This window comes from Physella acuta, unplaced genomic scaffold (assembly GCF_028476545.2).
Source record: "Physella acuta isolate Inbredline_101_S28 unplaced genomic scaffold, ASM2847654v3 ptg002249l, whole genome shotgun sequence".
NCBI classification, from domain to species: Eukaryota; Metazoa; Mollusca; class Gastropoda; family Physidae; genus Physella; species Physella acuta.
In genome coordinates, this window is record NW_026733748.1 from 4,784 (window position 1) to 25,495 (window position 20,712).

Below are 20,712 nucleotides of genomic sequence, written 5' to 3' on the forward strand. Positions count from 1 at the left end.
GAGAAAATGGTCGAGTTCCTGTTGAAATTGTCGTCCCCACAAGGATGTCACGTGAAATGCACGTGCTTAGGTTGGAATTTCCCTTTGATTTATCTATCACTGACCTTTGTGGTGGGGTCGAGGGGGTTTCTTTGTAAAGTTTTTTTATAGCTTACTCATAATGTCTTTTAACCGGTCTATAATGCACTTTAGTCCATCCTACAGCCTTTTTAATTCATATTTTAACCAGTCCAGAATGCCCTTTCACCCGTCCAGAATGCCCTATAACCAGTCCAGAATGCCCTATAACCAGTCCAGAATGCCCTATAACCAGTCCAGAATGCCCTATAACCAGTCCAGAATGCCCTATAACCAGTCCAGAATGCCCTCTAACCAGTCCAGAATGCCCTATAACCAGTCCAGAATGCCCTATAACCAGTCCAGAATGCCCTCTAACCAGTCCAGAATGCCCTTTAACCAGTCCAGAATGCCCTTTCACCCTTCCAGAATGCCCTCTAACCAGTCCAGAATGCCCTTTCACCCGTCCAGAATGCCCTTTCACCCGTCCAGAGTGCCCTTTCACCCTTCCAGAATGCCCTCTAACCAGTCCAGAATGCCCTTTCACCCTTCCAGAATGCCCTCTAACCAGTCCAGAATGCCCTTTCACCCGTCCAGAATGCCCTTTCACCCGTCCAGAGTGCCCTTTCACCCGTCCAGAGTGCCCTTTCACCCTTCCAGAATGCCCTCTAACCAGTCCAGAATGCCCTTTCACCCGTCCAGAATGCCCTTTCACCCGTCCAGAGTGCCCTTTCACCCTTCCAGAATGCCCTCTAACCAGTCCAGAATGCCCTTTCACCCTTCCAGAATGCCCTCTAACCAGTCCAGAATGCCCTTTCACCCGTCCAGAATGCCCTTTCACCCGTCCAGAGTGCCCTTTCACCCGTCCAGAGTGCCATTTCACCCGTCCAGAATACCCTTTAACCAGTCCAGAATGCCATTCAACCAGACCAAACGAGACCCATACATGAAATCCCGTGATCCTTAGAGATGACGTGTGCATTCAGGAACCACGTGGTACTGCTGTACGTCATTCATTAGTCAGGTGAAACGGTGGTCTGGGATGGCCTAGACTTACTGAAACAGTTGAAGGTCTAAAACAGTTGAATCAGCGCTCTAATAGACATTTAACTCGCACATCTAGACGGCCATCGAGAGGTACTGTGCCAGGTATAACGTGAACCACCCCCACCCCACCCCTCCGCACCCCACCTTTTCCCTTTGAACACATACCCTTGTGGCGACCAACAAAGCCAAATCCAACTGTCCTGCCCAATACAAGCGCTCAGAGGTTTCGTTCCGTTTGACCTAATTAGTCAGGAGCTGATTGTCTTTTGAGGAGTTTGAACGGCCTGGGAGTGTATTAGCCATATGGTGAACTTGTCTTAAAAGGGCTGGCTTATTTTTTTTGTGTGTGTGAAGTGTTACTGGGAGTGTCTATGTATTAGGTGAGTCGTAGGCGGATTCCAGGTAATATATAATAATAATCGATCTCCCAAAATTGTCCCAAAGTCCTGTATCGTCCAGTCCATGTCCTGCTGATGTCCTCCAGTCCGTGTCCTAATGTCCTGAGCGGCCTAGGACTAGGCTCGTGGATCGATTGGTCTATGTTGACTGTATGAGCCTGGTGTCAGGCTGTAGCCGAGCCCGTCCCCTAGTGTCACTCACCCACCTTCTGCACATGCGACCAACTAAGCAGCGGTTAATAGGTTTATCAATACACGATCGTTTGGCAAACTGGCTCTCTCACGGGCTGGCTTCATACAGTAACACCCGCAGGCCATTCAACCTGGGCAACTTTCTGCTACACTAGTAGCATGGGTAGCTCTTTCATTCTGCTACAGTAGTACCATGGGTAACTCTTTAATTCTGCTACAGTAGTAGCATGGGTAACTCTTCCATTCTGCTACAGTAGTAGCAAGGGTAACTCTTCCATTCGCCTATTGTACCAACCTAGGTAATTCTTCCATTCTGCTACCGTATTAACCTAGGTATTTCTTCCTATCTCCTAAGTAATTCTTCAATTCTCCTACTGTACCAACCTAAGTAATTATTCCATTCTCCTACTGTACCAACGTAAGTAATTCTTCCATTCTCCTACTGTACCAACGTAAGTAATTCTTCCATTCTCCTACTGTTCCAACCTATGTAATTCTTCCATTCTCCTACTGTACCAACCTATGTAATTCTTCCATTCTCCTACTGTTCCAACCTATGTAATTCTTCCATTCTCCTACTGTACCAACCTAAGTAATTCTTCCATTCTCCTACTGTACCAACGTAAGTAATTCTTCCATTCTCCTACTGTACCAACCTAAGTAATTCTTCCATTCTCCTACTGTACCAACGTAAGTAATTCTTCCATTCTCCTATTGTACCAACCTATGTAATTCTTCCATTCCCCTACTGTACCAACCTAAGTATTTCTTCCATTCTCCTGCTGTAGCATGATGCTCAACATGTTGTGTCTTCAGCTTCCTATATGCCGGGAAAAAAAATTCTCGACTTGCCCCGAAGCTTTGCAAATAATAATAGCCGATATCTTGCGCTGGCTGGTAAACGCAGGTGATTTAGTCTTACTACAGGTAAATGTAGGTCTCTAAGATAATCATCTTTGTAGCAGCATATAATCAATAGCTGACTGACAATAGAATCGTACGGACACAGATAGAGACCACACTAGAGTATGATTTGTTTAGTTGAGATATAGTAAGGCCACGGTGGTTTGATTTGTCCGTTGGTTTGCCTGTAGTAGGTCTCTGGTCGAAAGTTCCAGTCAAATGTCAAGGAGAGCGTTAAGCCGGCACCGACCAAGTTGCCTGTCTATAATTGTCATGGTGCCAATTAAAAGGTGGGCTAGCTGGGAGGGATGTCGTTAGGTAATGACACGGGTGCCGTTTGTACGTTCCCTCACATTTCATCACACTTGGGATGTGGCAACTTAATTGATAAGTACAGAGGGAAAACATTGAATTTACCGCGCAGTTATAGATCATTCCCCAGCTCCACTGACTGTCATTACAAATCTCTCCCCCTCCCTCCCCTCCTCCCTCACCCCAACCAATATCTTCCAACATAATCATTTGCAGATCCGTTAAGTTTCGACCAACAGAATTAAAATGGGTTCAGTTTGCTCAAGCTGAATCGATGCTATTATTTCCTTGCTTCCTTGGCTGACTTCCACAGACCCTACATCACGTGCATTCACATTACTCACCATTTCACCACCATGGTAGATTCGTCTTCGACCGTCCAGTTGTCGCAGGTAACACTACCTCTTTGCCGTCCATCCTCCACATGAAGTTCACGTCCATCGACCAAATAATGTACTCGTTCATCGACCACATGATGTACTCGATCATCGACCACATGAAGTTAACGTCTATCGACCACATGAAGTCCATCGACCACATAATGTACTCGTTCATCGACCACATGATGTACTCGTTCATCGACCACATGATGTACTCGTTCATCGACCACATGAAGTTCACGTCTATCGACCACATGAAGTTCACGTCTATCGACCACATGATGTACTCGTCCATCGACCACGTGATGTACACGTCCATCGACCGCATTAAGTATGTCTATCTACCACATGAAATACTGGTGTGAAGTATACTTGCATTGGCCGAAATCCACCTCACCACCAAGCCCTCCCTTCCCGTAACTAACTCTCTTGGACGGTTTCTTGCCCACAAACCATGTGACCGATCACATGACAATCACGGTGAGCAGTTGAACATCAACAATCACGGTACCCAGCTCAAGCAGAATGTCCACTCGCTCACGGTATCTCAGTGCTCATCTGTTTGGTCATGTCCACACCCCATCTCAGATATAAAGCAGCGAACCCACTAGTTTTGTCATGTCCACTCCACACAAATGTCATGTCCACTCCACACCCCATGTCAGATATAAACCAACGAACCTACAAGTTTTGTCATGTCCACTCCACACAAATGTCATGTCCACTCCACACCCCATCTCAGATATAAACCAACGAACCTACAAGTTTTGTCATGTCCACTCCACACAAATGTCATGTCCACTCCACACCCCATCTCAGATATAAACCAACGAACCTACAAGTTTTGTCATGTCCACTCCACACAAATGTCATGTCCACTCCACACCCCATCCTAGATATAAACCAACGAACCTACAAGTTTTGTCATGTCCACTCCACACAAATGTCATGTCCACTCCACACCCCATCCTAGATATAAACCAACGAACCTACCAGTTTTGTCGTGTCCACTCCACACCCAATCTCAGATATAAAGCAACGAAAATACTAGTTTTGTGATGTCCACTCCACACAAATGCCATGTCCACTTCACACTAATGTCATGTCCACTCCACACCCCATCTCAGATATAGACCAACGAACCTACCAGTTGTGTGATGTCCACACCCCACCTCAGATATAAACCAATGAACCTACCAGTTGTGTCATGTCCACACCCCATCTCAGATATAAACCATCGAACCTACCAGTTGTGTGACCAATGTTTTGTTTCCTCACGTTGACAGTAGCCCCAGCTGCCAACAAGCGAATCGAACCAGCAATGTTTTCCCTATTTAATTTGATGTTTGAGCGCGTTGTAAAATCGTTATCTCGGGCCATAATTTATTAGATGGAGGAAGCGCTAACCCGTAGAATTAATAACTTAACGACTGCGTACCGCTTGTTCTTCAAGTCTAGCTAATAACAGCTTATTTGAGTCGGTGCCCATGCGGACTGTGTCATTTTGTTTTAATTGTCCAACAAAGCCCAACTAGAGGATTGTTTAATCAGATGATTGTAGGAATTGGCCGCATGATTTCTCGTATTGGCCAGGCTGTTGTGTTGGCCCGCCACGCCTGACTGAGCACCGGACCGGCACTGACGTGTGTCTGCGACTCTATTGATTCCAGCATGTGCTGGCCGGGCGGGCTCTTACATTGGGCTCTTTGTTGCGTGGACCTTGTTAATTAGGGCGGCCTGGCTTGACGTGGCTTAGCCTGCGTAAATTAGGACATATTTCACGTCCTTGGGTATCGATTGCTGGACACTATATGAATGATTGAACAAACTTCTGGTTCTGATCCCTATCTCACCCACCAGCACAGCGCCCTGTGAGCTGAGGTTAACCGTTGTCATGTTTGTGCTGCTGTAATCTTTCAACATTTGGTTACATGCGACAAATTCTGTTTTTTTTTTTTGTTGTATTCGATCAATGAGGCCGACATTATACAATCTGTCACTAATTGGTCACGCATGAGTTGCGTTGGCCTGTGGTAACTGATGCACCAGAAGACGTCATTGATACAGGCAGACAATGGGCCCAGGTATCCGTGAGCACACTAGACTGACCTGCTCAACACACACACAGAGGCGTGAGTCAGGCCGGCCCACACCACTGCCGCTACAGTGACTGCTGTAGGGATGTGACCTCACCATCTGTTACTGGTGGTGGTGGGCCAGTCCTCACACAACACTACGCAACGTCGACCAACTCAACAATGCTGGTCACACAATGGCCGAGTGCTCAGCTTAGACCAGCCGCCGCCCCGCCCGCCCGCACGCCAGTGAATACTGTTCAAAAAGTTTTTTTCTCCTTGTGACGAGCTTGTGGCCATTGCTCATAGCCTTCAACTTTACTGTGTTTTTATGGTGGTCTCTTCTGTTCACACTCTAGTCAGTATGTTGGCGCGCACACGTCTTTAGTTTGTATGCGTGTTCATGCTCAGACTAAAGTCGCATATGGACGGACATACAATGGACTGAACCGTGACATTAAAAAAAAAACTAGACTAATTTACATTCAGACATGACTCACACCACGCCCAGGATTTTTTTTGTTTTGTTTGTTTGACCATAGCGGCCTTTGGTCAGATGTTTTTATAACAAAACAATTGACGGGTAGATATGGGTCTAACTACACCTGACCACTTCACAGTGAGACATTTAAGTCTTGTATGCCATGAAATTGTGGCTAGGCTATGGTTGTTAGCTAGATAGACACTCCGTCTTTTCTGTATGTCGTAGTCAGACACTTTGACGGTATAATTATGGTCTTTTCATTACAAGCATTCAGTGTGTAAAGTTAGTCACTGACAGTATATGGTGTGTCAGACACTAATTTTGACAAAACATGGTGTGTCTAGTTAGACACTGACAGCACACTGTGTGTCAGTGTCAGACACTAACTGACAGCACGAGGTGTGTCTAGTTGGTAAGTTTGAGCCAGCGGCCACCTGTTTATTGTGTCAATACTGCTGGAGCCGACCAACGACTGTGAGAAATGGAGCAGCCCTAGAGCCATGTGTTTGGACACTACTCCTGACCTATATAACCCTCTCCCATACAATCCCACTTACCACCCTTCCTCTTTGCTGGAGAATGATAAAGTGCACACAAGATTTTTCTCCCCTTGTCATGATTTTCCACCCCAGTTGGCATACATTCTCAGCACAATCTTCATTGGTTACTCTTTCTTTCTTTCTTTTTTTTCTTTTCCTTCTACGTTTTTCTTCTTCCTTGGTAAAAAAAAAAATGAAAGAAATCAGTTCCAATCCCAAGAGGTGAGGAACTGACGGACTAAAGGAACCAACAGCGCAGGTGAATGGTAGAATCTCTACTCACCCCTTCCCCTTACTCCCCCCCCCCCCCCACACACACACCCTCCCCCCTCGACGCATGGCTTCCTCTTGCCATTTCAGCGTAGGCAAATAACTATGGCGGTTATTTGACCTATTCGACCAACACTATTTCATCTTGGAGTTTTTTTGGCACACGGCCCGGCCCTGTCATGTGGCGGTGTTAGCGTATGATTCTCCCACCAGCCCTTCTCACCTCGTAGCACGGTCCAATGCCCGTCCATACGTACATTTAAAAAAAAAAATTAACTTGAAGAAAAACGTGACCTCAATTGAGTCGATAATTCGCCCAGCGGATGAGTTAAGCGGGACACACATGGTCGTGTCAGTTGAGGGAGTTTTTTTTTTTCTTTCTCTCTCTGTATACTGGATGTGTATATAGGTCACTGGTAGGCTACTTGGTGGAGTCACACCGGTCACTGGTAGGCTAGTTTGTGTAGGCCCACCGGTCACTAGTTTGGTGTATGATGTAACTGTTATACCTTGAAACACGGGGGTGTTCAAATGAATAACAAGCTATAAACGTAGTCTCGTGTTTTGAAATTGTTTGTATAAACTTAACAACAATTGTTTTTTAAGAGAGATAGAAATGAGACGCTCAATTGTTGGTTTCGTTTTATTGGAGTCTGAATCGTGAGCCAACTACAGTGTGATAGTCCTAACCTCAGATGACAGCCCTAACCTCAGATGACAGCCCTAACCTCAGATGACAGCCCTAACCTCAGATGACACCCCTAACCTCAGATGACAGCCCTAACCTCAGATGACATCCCTAACCTCAGATGACATCCCTAACCTCAGATGACAGTCTTACCTCAGATGACAGCCTTAACCTCAGATGACAGCCCTAACCTCAGATGACAGCCCTAACCTCAGATGACAGTCCTAACCTCAGATGACAGCCCTAACCTCAGATGACAGTGACATCCCTAACCTCAGATGACATCCCTAACCTCAGATGACATCCCTAACCTCAGATGACATCCCTAACCTCAGATGACAGCCCTAACCTCAGATGACAGCCCTAACCTCAGATGACAGCCCTAACCTCAGATGACAGGCCTAACCTCAGATGACAGCCCTAACCTCAGATGACATCCCTAACCTCAGATGACAGTCCTAACCTCAGATGACAGTCCTAACCTCAGATGACAGTCCTAACCTCAGATGACAGCCCTAACCTCAAATGACAGTCCTAACCTCAGATGACAGCCCTAACCTCAGATGACAGCCCCAACCTCAGATGACAGCCCTAACCTCAGATGACAACCCTAACCTCAGATGACAGCCCTAACCTCAGATGACAGCCCTGACCTTAGATGACAGCCCTAACCTCAGATGACAGCCCTGACCTTAGATGACAGCCCTAACCTCAGATGACAGCCCTAGTATCTTCAGGGCAACCTTAAGCTCATATGACAGCCCTATCTTCAAACAACAACCGGCAATTTCTTTCTTACATGCTAGTTCTGACCTCATGACAAGCCTGACCTCAGTAGTCAGTTCGGACCTTAGATGGCGTCCTGACCTCAGTAACTCACCCATTTTACTAAAGCCGAGACAGATTCCACCAGCATCACAATGGCACAAGTCTGTACTTTACTCAGGGTTTTTTCCCCTGTGGTTTTTTCACATTTGTTATCACAATTTCAGCTCAATCTCATGCTTTTGTCCTCACTTTGTGGGCCTGCCATCACTAGTTTTAAACATGGTGTTTTTGGTTGATGTTGTGTTTCAAATTTCTAGCTATGCTTAAACTTCACCCAAAGCCTAACAGTAATTCTAACGGGTAATGTGTTGTTTTCGCGAGGTACCCGCCTCTATAAATTGTGTGTAAGGCTAATTGATAAGAGCCACAGCTTCCCAAACACCCCGCAGTTTATCAACATAACATGTCCAAAACTGCGACGTCCCTTTGTTTACATGAAAAAGTTGATTGTACCCCGCCCCTCCAATTGATTCAATCCAGTCTATTAATATCCTGTCGGCTGATAAACATGACCAACACCAGTCGAGTCCAACACTCAAGTACTAGGCCGGGTTTTTTAAAAAGTTTATTGTACGTCCCTGTCGGCCAGCTTGCCATACACTCGCGTACCTACACACTCCCAGTGCTATGTGTTACTATCGGACCTCGCCAGGCGGTCCGTGCTGAGTTGTCCTACAGGTTAGGGAGGGAGGGGGGAGCATTGCGTAGACTGATCTCCACCTCAGCGCCACATGGGGTAGGTTAGATCACTTGGGTGAATGTAGGGAGCCCGGTCATGGCTACTGTGTGGGCGAATGTGTGTCAGCGCTGTCGTAAGACGCCTCATGTATAAATCAGCAGACCTCGCTCATTGTTTCACCGTGTCTTGCCGGACCGTTGTATAGATCCACTCAGGTTGTCGCGTGAGTTACCCAACGGCTTGTTTGAATGCGCCGTGAGTCAGGGATCCCTCGGAGTTTTATAGGAAACATATGCCGGCTACAGTCGTGGGGAGGGGGGCGCCCCACCCCTTCCCACAGGACACGTTTTCATGCTGGCAACTTCCTGTGTACTTCGGACTGTGACTAAATACAGGATCTCGGGTCAGGTTGTTTGGGGGGGGGGGGATATTTATCTACCCAGTCTATCTTTTCAGTCTATCTAACCAGTCTATCCATTCAATCTATCTATCCAGTCTATCTATTTAATCTATGTACCCAGTCTATTCACTCTATCTATCCAGTCTATCTATTCAATTTATCTATCCAGTATATATATTCAGTCTATCTGCCCAGTCTATCCATTCATTATGTCTATTCATTCTATCAGCCCTGTCTATCTATCCAGTTTATCAGTCCAGCCTATCCAGTCTATAATTGTAGCCCCTATAACAGGTCCTACAGAAGCTCTCCCCCCCCCCCCCCCCCATAAAATATTCTCTCTGGTGTGCAGCGCTGTGACCTCCCTTAACCTCAGATGGCCTTTGTGTATAATATTGCACCTTCCATCTCGCCACCGGCCTCGCGTGATGACCTCATCAGTATACGAGAGCAAGGTGACCGATGGAGCCGCACCCACTTGCACTACCCGTCCCTTTGTGTTTGCCCACCGTGTGTCACCCACCCCTCGGCTCGCCGGTCACGTAACGCCGTGATGACGAGTCGCCGACCAGTCCCCGCCCCACCTACTAATGCCCAGCGTGCATTTCTATTGCAATCCTCTTTCTACCTAAGTCCTGTCCGTAAGAGGATTGCCCTATCCCCCCCTCCCCCACAGAAAAGCAGCCATGACTAGAACGGATAGTTACCACGGACTAAGGCAAATTTGCTACACACGACTCGGGTCATGAATGACGTAACGGCTCTGTCCTTGCTCGACCTGGACCAGGAACGGTCCAGTGACCTACATCCAAGTCTCCCAGCTACACGGCCCACCACTACACAATGACTATTTATTGGCTGGAGAATGTATTTATAACCGTGCTGCTTTGATTGTACTACACGGCCTAATAGAGCCATTTACCCCGGCCTAATCACACCCCTGGTAAGTTGGTGGGAATAAAGCGTTGTAATTGTCCAACGTGTATACAACCTTATTACCGCCTGACCAGCACGTCGTATTCATATTGATGCGGCGTTTGATTACTCGGTTACCAACGGCTGTGTGACGTCGAGACCACGTGATCTGTACCACCGCCGTCTGCAGTGTTTGTTTGGGTCACTAGTTGCCCGGCTAGGTGTGGCCTTGAAATGTGCGTCCCAGATAGCCGGACAGATAAAAGAATCGACCGGTAGGTGCACAACAAGAAGCGACGTGTTGACTGCAAGGGTCTATTTATAGAGCGGTAGACGACACGAGTGGACTAGGAATGTTTCAAGTTTGCATGCATGGCTGGTCAGCCGGTGGTGGGGAGAAAAGGATCTGTTGTGTTGTTGCACAAAACATTTTTGGCCGCAGGGCGCTAGTGGTCTCTACACGCTGTACGGGGGTGGGAGGGAGGGTATGGAGAGCACAGGACCTAACGATGTTTGTGTGGGGACCTGGCGAATTCACTGACGACAATTAGAGACTTGGTCGCTGCAGTGGCAGGAGTAGCCGAACATGAGATGTTTATTATGCTGTCGTACATTCAATGTTTATTATGGTGTGACAGGACGGTGTTGTTAGACTGGCGATTGAGGTCACCTTCGCGATTGGAGGGAAAGGGGTTCTTTATAATCCTTTTGATTACATTACATAATTAACCTTTTAGCCTTTACGAGATAAAAGAATGATTTCTTGAATTAAAATCTAAATGTTATTAGTTTGTTAAACTAATAAAACGCAACGGCTGATGTGCTATGTTGGGGAGCATAGAGCACTCTAATATCCAATCTAAGCGCTTTAGAGTGACGTAGGAATCAACTTTTGTCCACCATTTTTAGGCGTCTCAAGCAGGACCTATTTAAAACATAATCTGTTGTAAGGCTCCATAGTAGGGAGAATAAAAGTCCTTACACTTAGAACGTAGCCTACAATTATGTTACGTGCCTGCTAGTTAATGCTTAATGAATAAAGCTATGGAAGAAAGGGAGCTAATCTTGACGAGTGATTGAATAGATCTCAAGTGTTTTACCCCGCCTGTCTGGTCCGTGCAATAATCGAAACATGACCAGCACCATAGGATGGCCGAGACGCTGCATTCATTCATTGACTTGGCTTGTAAATACAGGCCATTAGTCAGTGTGTCTGTGGGCTAATGAAATCATCCATTAAATGTATTGATGATACATTACTTGACCGCCTTACGTGCTAGTGGAAGAATGTATAGAATTTCTCCACTCTGGCAATGTCTGGGCTTTACAGAGGGCCGTGTTCGGCTTTTGTATCTCACCGCCACCCCGGGCCTTCCCTGATAGTTTAATTAGTTCAGTTAAACTTTGATTCAAATATTAAGTGAAACATTCGACAGTCAATGCAATTAATCGATTGTACAATCAATGTTACTATTTAAATATTTTTTTTCTCTTAATTTCCGTTGAATTAAAATTATTTTATCGTTATTTATTCGCTATTAAATTTTAACACAATTAATTAAAACGATCCTTGTGATTGTATGGTTGTTCTAACAGCTTTAAGCTGTTTGCATAGTGACCAAAGGAGCAAAGGGAGAGAATCGTGTAAAAACGAAAGCAGTTCCTGGCTAGAGAGGCAACCCAACCCGCGCCGTCTGCACGCACATAGCGCAGACGTGTGAGAGCGGGCGGCTGGTTACAGCAGACGTCAATTTGTTGTCATAAAAAACATTTTCATAGCAGGTCTGTCATGTGTCTTGTCTGTCATGCAAACGTTTGAAACTTACTTTTATTTGACTGTTGAAACGAGGTGGTCCGTCTATCTGGTCCCTGTGATTAGGCCGGCAGTGTGAGTTGAAATAGGCTGTAAGACAATTAACAGGCCATCTGGCGAGTACTCACGTCGATTGTTTACTCGATGGGGTGATCTGTTTTTATTCAGTGTCCACCAACAGCACGGTGGATGTAGACTTCTTATGCAAACGCCGGTATCACAGTACGGTTGTCAATATACTTTTTTTTTACTGTGGTATTGTCATTAGGATAGGGTCAGGATTAGGGTTAAGCTCATGCTTAGACCGATGCTACCGAACGTCTAGCTCAGATATGATCTGCTAGCTATATGACAAGTACGGTTATATGTTGTTACATGCTTTATTGCACCATTTAAAGAGTGGTCAAGGACTTGTTCTAGTGACATAATTCTATAAGAATCTGTAACAGATTCAATACGCTAAGCTTGGGTCGTGTCTGATGAAATAGATGTGATGAACGGGAAGACATTGGACAGACTAATTAAGGAAGATTTTTTTTGTCTGCTTCACATCTCCAGAAGATTTTTTTTTAAATTTTCAATGAGCAAAGATTGTTTTTAAAAATCTAAGGCTTCCTGTGTAATCCGGCTATCTTCACCACGGTGGGGTGGGGTGAGGGGTGGATGAGGGGGGGGGGGGGGGGGTGAGCTGAAGACCGCTGGTCTACCAGGGATTCACACGCTGACATCTGGTGGCTAACTGCTCACCGGAAGTCATAGCTTGACGGAAAGTAATAACTGACCAAGCCAACAAACAATACCTTTTAATCAGCGAGCTTAAAGCACCCCTCCCCCTGCCCACACCCTAACCCGTCTCGACCATTCCGTTTCTCGTTAAAATAATAAAAGCCTCTCCCCCCCTCTCCCCCCCCCCCCCCCCTTTGTGTTTACTCCCAAACAGCTTTATCGTCTTTTTTTATTTGTCATATCACCAGCCCCATTCAGCACGGGAAAAAATAAACCATTCTTAATTGAAAGGCAAATCCCTGGTCAGTGCTCATGGCCGGCCAGCGTCCAGTTGGCCAAAAAATGACACATCTGAAGGCATATCCAATAAGGCAATTGAACCCCTGGTCATTAAGTGTAGCCAATAGTAGCCACCGCTTCCCATGCTCTCTGATCTGACCCTTGTCCAGCCCGTGGTCGCTGTGGTCACCCGCGACAGCCGCGGACAATTGGTAATGAAGTGACCGGCCCTGCCAGTCTGGCTGGTGTGACCGTGGGCTGGCTGAGGGTAGCGGCTCTAGGGTTACACACAGCTCCCGCTACAAGTTTGACCAGACCCCGCTGGACGGCTAGATCACGTAGACACTAGCGGAGCCCACTGTATGCGGGGATAGACATTACTTTTTTAAAAAGATGTTTGAAGATATATTTGAGCATTTTTAACCATTTCTTTTAATAAATAACGTTGATTTTTTTTTTTTTTAAAAATACAAATTAATAATTTCTTTACTTAATTTATGATTCTTCATTTAATATTGTATTAAACCATAATTACATAAATGTACAATTTAACTTGAAAACACTTAAAACGATATGGTCAGTATGTGTTTTGTTATCCCCTAAGTTTAAAAAAAAAATCGTCGTGAACAAAAGTTGGTTCCGTTACCCCACCCTCAACACCTTTTTCAAGTGAACATTTCTCAGCGAATTTTTTAGGTCAGTTAAGACTTCCTTTAACCCCGGCACAAGGGGAGGTAATTAACAATGTGTTTTACAGCCCGAGCGTCCAGTTCCCACCGTAGCTGGGCGGTAACCCGACCGCGGTGTTGGCGCGTCCACGCTCCTTGCAAATAGGTCAGAGGTAGCTGACCACGGCTTGGCCTACAAGGTGACCTCAAATGACCAGCATTCGGCGGTGAAATGACCTTGCCTCAACAAGTGCTGGGAAAGCGCGGTCGGCGTGGTCAAGAAAATTTGACGTGTCCATTAGTGGTCTTCTCACCCTGGTCACTGACCAGCGGCGCTGATTGACCTCTAGATAACTGACCGCTGGGGTCAGTTCATCTAGAGACAGTGTATTAAGGGAAGAGTTTCTTACACAGGAAATGAGGCAGGTCTGTTCTAGATAAAATAATGAACTCTTCTTGAAAGCTGTGTTATCACAAATGTCATAAGATAAAAACAATGAAGGTGTTTTCTCTTGATGACAGTGTACATTTGGACACAATACAGTGGGTATTAATTATGTACAATATGGCCATCTGTTGTGACGTCATGAGTTGGCTAGCGAAACTGATATCCACGTATTGAACATATTATTGGCTGAGATCAATATGATCATTATCTTGTAACGGTTGACCATTTCAAATGTTTGCTGTTTTGTGTTTTTTTTAATGATATCTAGTATCGCCACCCTAACGTAGCATTATCCTGACCCTACCAGATATACTGGCAAAATGTTTCCAGATAGCTGTCATGTCATGTCGTTGTTTTTATAAGAATCCATATAGCTCCTATACAAAATGCTTGTGCCGTCCTATTATGTATAATCTTATGTGTAAAGAAAGCGACGTACGCCTCATTAGGAACTCGCCCTAAGACATCCCAATTGTGTAGTGTTGTCCCCCATCATGAGCTGTGTGTACTGGCGAGAGTCCGTCAAATCTTTCACTCTATTTTCTCTAGCCCCAGTTGACCTTCATCAACCCTCGGACGATGGTCACCTTGGCTATACAACTGTCCAGATGACCCGCGGCCTAGCTATTGTCCTCGCTCGGACAATGGACCAGTGGTCAGTGGCGTTTGACTGTCGGGCGATGATCCGCTATGGAGATTGTGTACACGTCACACAATGCTGACCGTTAAACGCCGGCTAGTTTGTTGTGGGGTAAGCTTGGATTGTCCGGCTAGAATAGCCGGCACTAACGGCGTCTAACCGTCAACACAATCACAAGACGTGTTTATTGTGTATGTACTCCACGCTTAGGTCAGACAAACATAAGAACAAATGGTTGGACATGGTTGATTAGCTGTTGACCGCTGGTCATTGGACATCAAAGATTACGTTTTTTAAGTTTCAAACAAAACAAAAGTTGGTTAAATTTCCCCCCCCCCCCTCATATTTACTCTCTCGTGTTGTTTTTTAACCCCCCTTGCTACAACACTTGAATATGTTCTCCCATTGACTCGGTCAGTTGTACGCCTTCTTTTAATATAGGCCTACCATGTGATCAGCCGATATACATTAGACACAAGAGAGGTTGGCTTGCTCTGTCCACTGATGGACAGTCCATAAAAAGTGTGAGGGGTAGGGGAGAGAGAGAGGGAGCGTCGTGGTCAACTCCCCCCCCTCCTCCCGAGCCTGGATGTTTTTTAAGCCAAATGTGTGCGTGTGTCTGAAGCGTTTGACGCGGTGGCTCGCTGGTCAAACGTTAGGTGAGCTACCGTTGTGTCCAGGTGGCTGGGCTTGTACCAAAATCTCTGAGATAAGACAATGGTTTGTCTAACTGTGGGCTGGTGAACTCTGGACATTTCTCTAGTTCAGTAAGTTGAATTTACTCTCACCATCATGTTATTTCTCTCGTTAAGTAAGTGGACATTACTCTCGCCATCTGGATATTTCTCTAATTAAGTTAGTTGACTCTGATACCACTACTGTGTGCTAGTTGGTCGTACACCTTTCAGACGCCCACATTTATCAACAATGTGTAGTATTGTTGTCTACTGTAATCAAAATAAATGTCTACATACCTTTAAACTGTGTAGCTTAAAATCTACACATACAGCTTGTGTTTAATATGTACAATAATGAATAAGAAGACACTGTTAATGTGTAATCAAGTACTGTGCTGATGTAGGCAGTATTGTACACAGTGTACCTGTATGTATATCAGGATTCTACGTGTGCTCATGTAGACAATCACGTGCTGCACATGTGTGGATATGTCGGTACCGTGTGGACAATCGTGTATTATGGATACTGTATCCAGCTGTGTACACAGCACTACACAGCATCCTACCTGTGTGGACAGTCCATATTCTTTACCTACCTGAGTCGACAATTCAAGTCTTAAATACCTCACCATTGTAAAATAAATTTAAAAGTTTTGCTATTTCAAAAATGTCATCTCAATATTCTTAAACTCGTTGCACCTATTCAAACATAAATGACGTAATCATTTGATCGATAATATAATAAACTGATAGAGTTAAAATTTTTATGCTTATATAGTCAAGAACAAATAGACAGGCTAGACGTGGTGTTGAGATATGGCTTAATGTGTGAAACTAGAGAAAGAAAATTGTCTTCCTGAAATTTCTTGTTCTCTTCACGTTCTTTCCCATGCATTTCACTCGCCTTCCTTCGTGTCCAGCCATTGTCCAGTTTTTATTTTCGGCCAGGACAGATGTCCAAATATGTTTTTGCGAGTCCAGTGTAGGAGCTGGGGGTCTTTAAGTTTTTTTCACGCGTCTTTTGTTGAGTCGAGCTGGTCATTTTGGTCAGCAAAAAGGTTGCTCATTGTCCGCTGGTCAGCTGAAGGGCGAGCCGGTGTCCAGGTGCAGGGGATAAAAACACAAGCTGGACATGAGCAGATGACCACGTGAGACCACCAAAAAAGGTCAGCCTACTAAAAAAAACGACTCACCCTTTGCACTGCTCGACTGATTAAAATGGCAGATGCACTGGTTTTTTTTCTTTAATTAAAGTTATAAAAACTACAACAGGTTGTTTTTATGTATAAAAATACAAGGAAAAAAAGATTGGCTAAATATAGTAAGTTACTGATTAGTTATATATAATGACGATAAAAACATGGGCTAAGTAATATAATATGTAAATTATGTTTGTGTTGGATTAGTATTAACAATATGATTTTTTTTAAGCTGGCCTAATTTAAATAAAAATGCTAATTTATTTAGTGTTGGAAACAAGCATGTGAAAGAAAAAAAGGAAGCATGAATAAATTTTAATGATCCCTCCTAGAAAGCCATTTGTTCTCTCTAGTAATGGGCTTGGGCTGTCGTCGCTTGACCATCAAAGTAATCTAAAACTGGACAGTCTTTGTTGACCCTCTATTCATGTGGCCATAAAATGACCAGACATGATACCCGACATTTATCTAGTGTTGGGGGTCAGCTGGCTGGACATTGACGATGACCTTTTGACCTGTATCTACTTTCTCTTTGTAAACCAAAGTTGGGGGGGGGGGGGAGAAGGGCAAGGTCGTGGCTTGGTGGTCATCTCACATAATGTGACGGGCTGAACAGTACAGCTGGACACTAAGATTGACCAGTGAAAAATCAACTCCGGGTTTTTTTTTATGCTGCTAGACCTGGGCTGCACCTGCAGTGCTATATGCACGTGTTTTGTGAGTGCAGTGTTGCGTGTTTTTTTCCAACCGTAGCTGGTCCAGTCCAATTCTATTCTGTCTAAAAACATCAAGCGGTTGTTCATAATATTCAGTGAAATGTGTTTTGTAAAATATTTGAGTACACTGGAAAGTATTAATTAGAGTATTTACTACACAAAGAACCGTTGATTTGACGCCCTAGAGATTGGAAAGCACCGCAACATGCTGCAAATAAAAGCTTAGCGTGAGTCCCAGCACCGTCTGGTCTGATGTCCCGGGTTCTAGCGGGTGTAAAACAATGGGGGGGGGGGGGGTGCAGCAGCTGGACCAGTGATCCAACTGGGCCGGCCTGCTGTAGATGTCATTAAGTTCTGCCCAGTCGGCCACTCATCCAGAGCTATATCCTGCCAGCCTGCGGACACGGGAGGGGGGGGGGAGAGAGAAACCATTTCTCACTGCTCCAGTGGGCCCGGCCAGGGGTCATCTGCGGGTGGACACGATGTGGCGTTTTGCAGTTTTGCATTCACCTACCTGCTTCTTTTTTTTTCTACCTCCCACCTCCCACCTCCCCAACCCCACCCTTCCCCCCATTCCCAAATCTTTGCATTGAATAAAAGTAAACAATAAAAGGACGTCTTACCCCCCATTGTCCAGCCGTCGCCGTGGCCACTGTTTTCATGGTCAAGTGAGAATCAAGAGCCCTTTCATCGAGGGGCTCTGCGGTCACCTTTTCAACATTTTTTTGTTGGACTAGCGGTCACCTCAGCTGGCCATTGGTCATTGTTTTTTTTTCTTTAGCCTTCTCATTAGACTTGCCGATGTGGGTTTTTTTATGTGCACACAAACTCCTATCCCATGCCATTTCCTATATTAGATTTTCCCGTTGATTATTTTTAGCCGGCAATGGGTTTTTTTTTTACTAGCTGGTCACCTTAGATGACCGGTGGTTATCCTCAACTGACCCTAGCAAACCCGCCTGGCCTGGGAACTGACTGGCCACTCTCATTGAAGTGTCCGTCTTAGCCAAACAAAACACCAGGACAGGAAGAACCGACCGTTAGACGGGGGGTGGGGCGGGGTAGGGGGTTTTAATTATCTTGTATTTGTTTATTTATATTCATGTTTAACTTGAATGAAAGATGGTATATTCTGCTTTCCTGTTCCCCTGTGCTGGCTAGCGAGGCGAGTGGTTGTGGTAGTGGTTGTGGTAGTGGTTGTGGTAGTGGTTGTGGTAGTGGTTGTGGTAGTGGTTGTGGTAGTGTTTGTGGTTAGGTCCGTGTGACACAGAGATGGCGAAACGTGCCCGGATCAGACCGGGACTTGGGTCAGCGGAAGCCCTGGTCCAGGCCGGCTTTAGTCTGTTGGTTTTTCACGCTGGGTCATCCAACCCTTTTGTTTGTTGTCCAAGGGGGATGGACCTTGTGACGGTGGCTGGGCTATTTACTCGCACATATACCAGCACGTTCATCCACTCACCTGCGCTGACCGGAAGTGTCTACCTGCTTGTGTGGTTTCGATTTGAGTGAGATAGCTTTAAGTTTGTAGAATGGGGGGGGGGGGTGACCCCAGTCAAATCTACTTTTTAAAACTTACTTGTGAGACAAGTTTCTAGAGCATTCTAATGAGACAATGAATGTGCTTTGACTGAATATCTTAGTGTGATGCTATAATTCTATTTAAACCAAGACGAAGGGTTTGGTATGAGACCCCCCCCCCCCCTCAAGAACCACTGCCCCACCTGTCGCTCCACCCTAAGTCCATTGTTTTCACTCAAGGAAGGGGTGGGAGCGGTGGTCTTTGTTTTGTTTTTTTCTCGGCGATGACCACTTTTATTTGACACACAGCTCTTCTATTTTCTCTAGAGTCGGGATTATGTTGGTGTTGATCCAACAGGCGCTGATGGCTGTGGTTAGATATGTGTTTAGGTTAACAACCAATGATTGGGTTCGTTGATTAGAGACGTTTTACCCTAGGCACTGGACTAGGTCTATAGTGGCGTGGTATTACACCTCATCACAAACCTGGCTCTATCAGTAAGATGGGGGGGGGGGGGGGGTTACAAACTGACAAGCAAATCGAGAGTGGGGTGGGGCATTCGAAAGGTCAGGGAATGCCAACGACGGGTGGGGCGGGCGAGGGGTGGAGAAGTAAAAATGTCTGCCGTGAGAAATGTATTTTTTTCTTCTTGTGTTTGACTTGGATACGGTTCAGTGACTTTGTGTGATCCCCCTCAGGTGGACACTGGGGCCGTGAGTGGTAGACGCCATCTAGGCCAGTCTAACGCTACTGACCACGGCTTAAAACAAAGAGAACACACACTTCACTCATCACCTACTGATGTAGATACATCCTCTACATATGTAGCTAGAATATCTTTTTTTCTCTCTAGATGAAAGCCGAATGTTCTCGACTTATCCAGCACTTTAAAATCTCCACTTAACCACTAGATCTTTTAGAAAAGAAATAGAAGAAAATTCCTACAACTTACTTTTTTTTTTGCCGACAGCGATAAAGAAATAATATAGGCTTTATTGAGAATAGCCGACTACATTAGAAGGAGAGGGGGCTTACACGGGAGGGGTCTGCTAATGGTATTCTTAAGGTGATTTATGTGTACGCTGGCCAGCGTTGCTGTCGGACCAGGGGGAAGATGAAAAAGCGAATAATATGGCTCTCTTTGATGGCCACATGATGGCCGAGTGTAAGATAGACTGGAGAATAAAACACATTCGACATACTTACCTAGGTCACTGACTCGGGACCCGGGGGGGGGGGGGGGGGTGTAAGCGGGGAGGGGAGTGCCGTCCGGTCAACAGCGGTCAGCGGAGATTGGCTAGCGGTCGGCTGTGAACACGTGTTATTCTAGTCAGAGATCTACTGGGTTTCAAGTTGGTTGTGAAAGGTTGGGGGGGGGGTATAGATGACCATGATGCCAAGCGATAACCCCAGGCTAATCGTGAGATTGGTTTATCTGCACTTCTTGCCTAGCCAATATATAGAAAAAGGGGGGGGGGGGGTGGCAGTTGATTAAATAAGAAAAATGTTTTAACATTTTTTTTAAATATTTTTTTTACATTTAAAAAAAATCTCAAGTCAGATGTATTTATAGTTATTTTTACTCAAAAAGAAATGTGTAACTCGCTGATAGTTTGTCCACTGCTTCATTTAGGTGTACACAGTACAGTGGGTCGATAGTAGCCTTTTGACCCTGGCCATTTTTTTAATATGCTACCTGCACGAAAATCATTCGACCATCACAGGTCAAACTGGCTACCTTTATGGCCATGTATACGCTTATTGGTGTTCAGAGGTCAAGGTCATAACCTTGTGTGTTGGGGAAATGGACATTTGATCACGTGGGTACTGGTGGTCAGTTTAAACCAGCACATTGTGATA

The 20,712-nt window shown here is 45.3% G+C and overlaps 1 protein-coding gene across 1 annotated transcript; it reads left to right on the top strand.

Moving 5' to 3' along the window:
* The first annotated feature begins 235 nt into the window (after window positions 1–235).
* Window positions 236–1,024, top strand: LOC131932662 (putative proline-rich protein 21). Its single transcript, XM_059289600.1, has one exon. The coding sequence runs from the start codon at window positions 236–238 to the stop codon at window positions 1,022–1,024; it is 789 nt and encodes a 262-aa protein (XP_059145583.1).
* The last annotated feature ends 19,688 nt before the right edge of the window (window positions 1,025–20,712 follow it).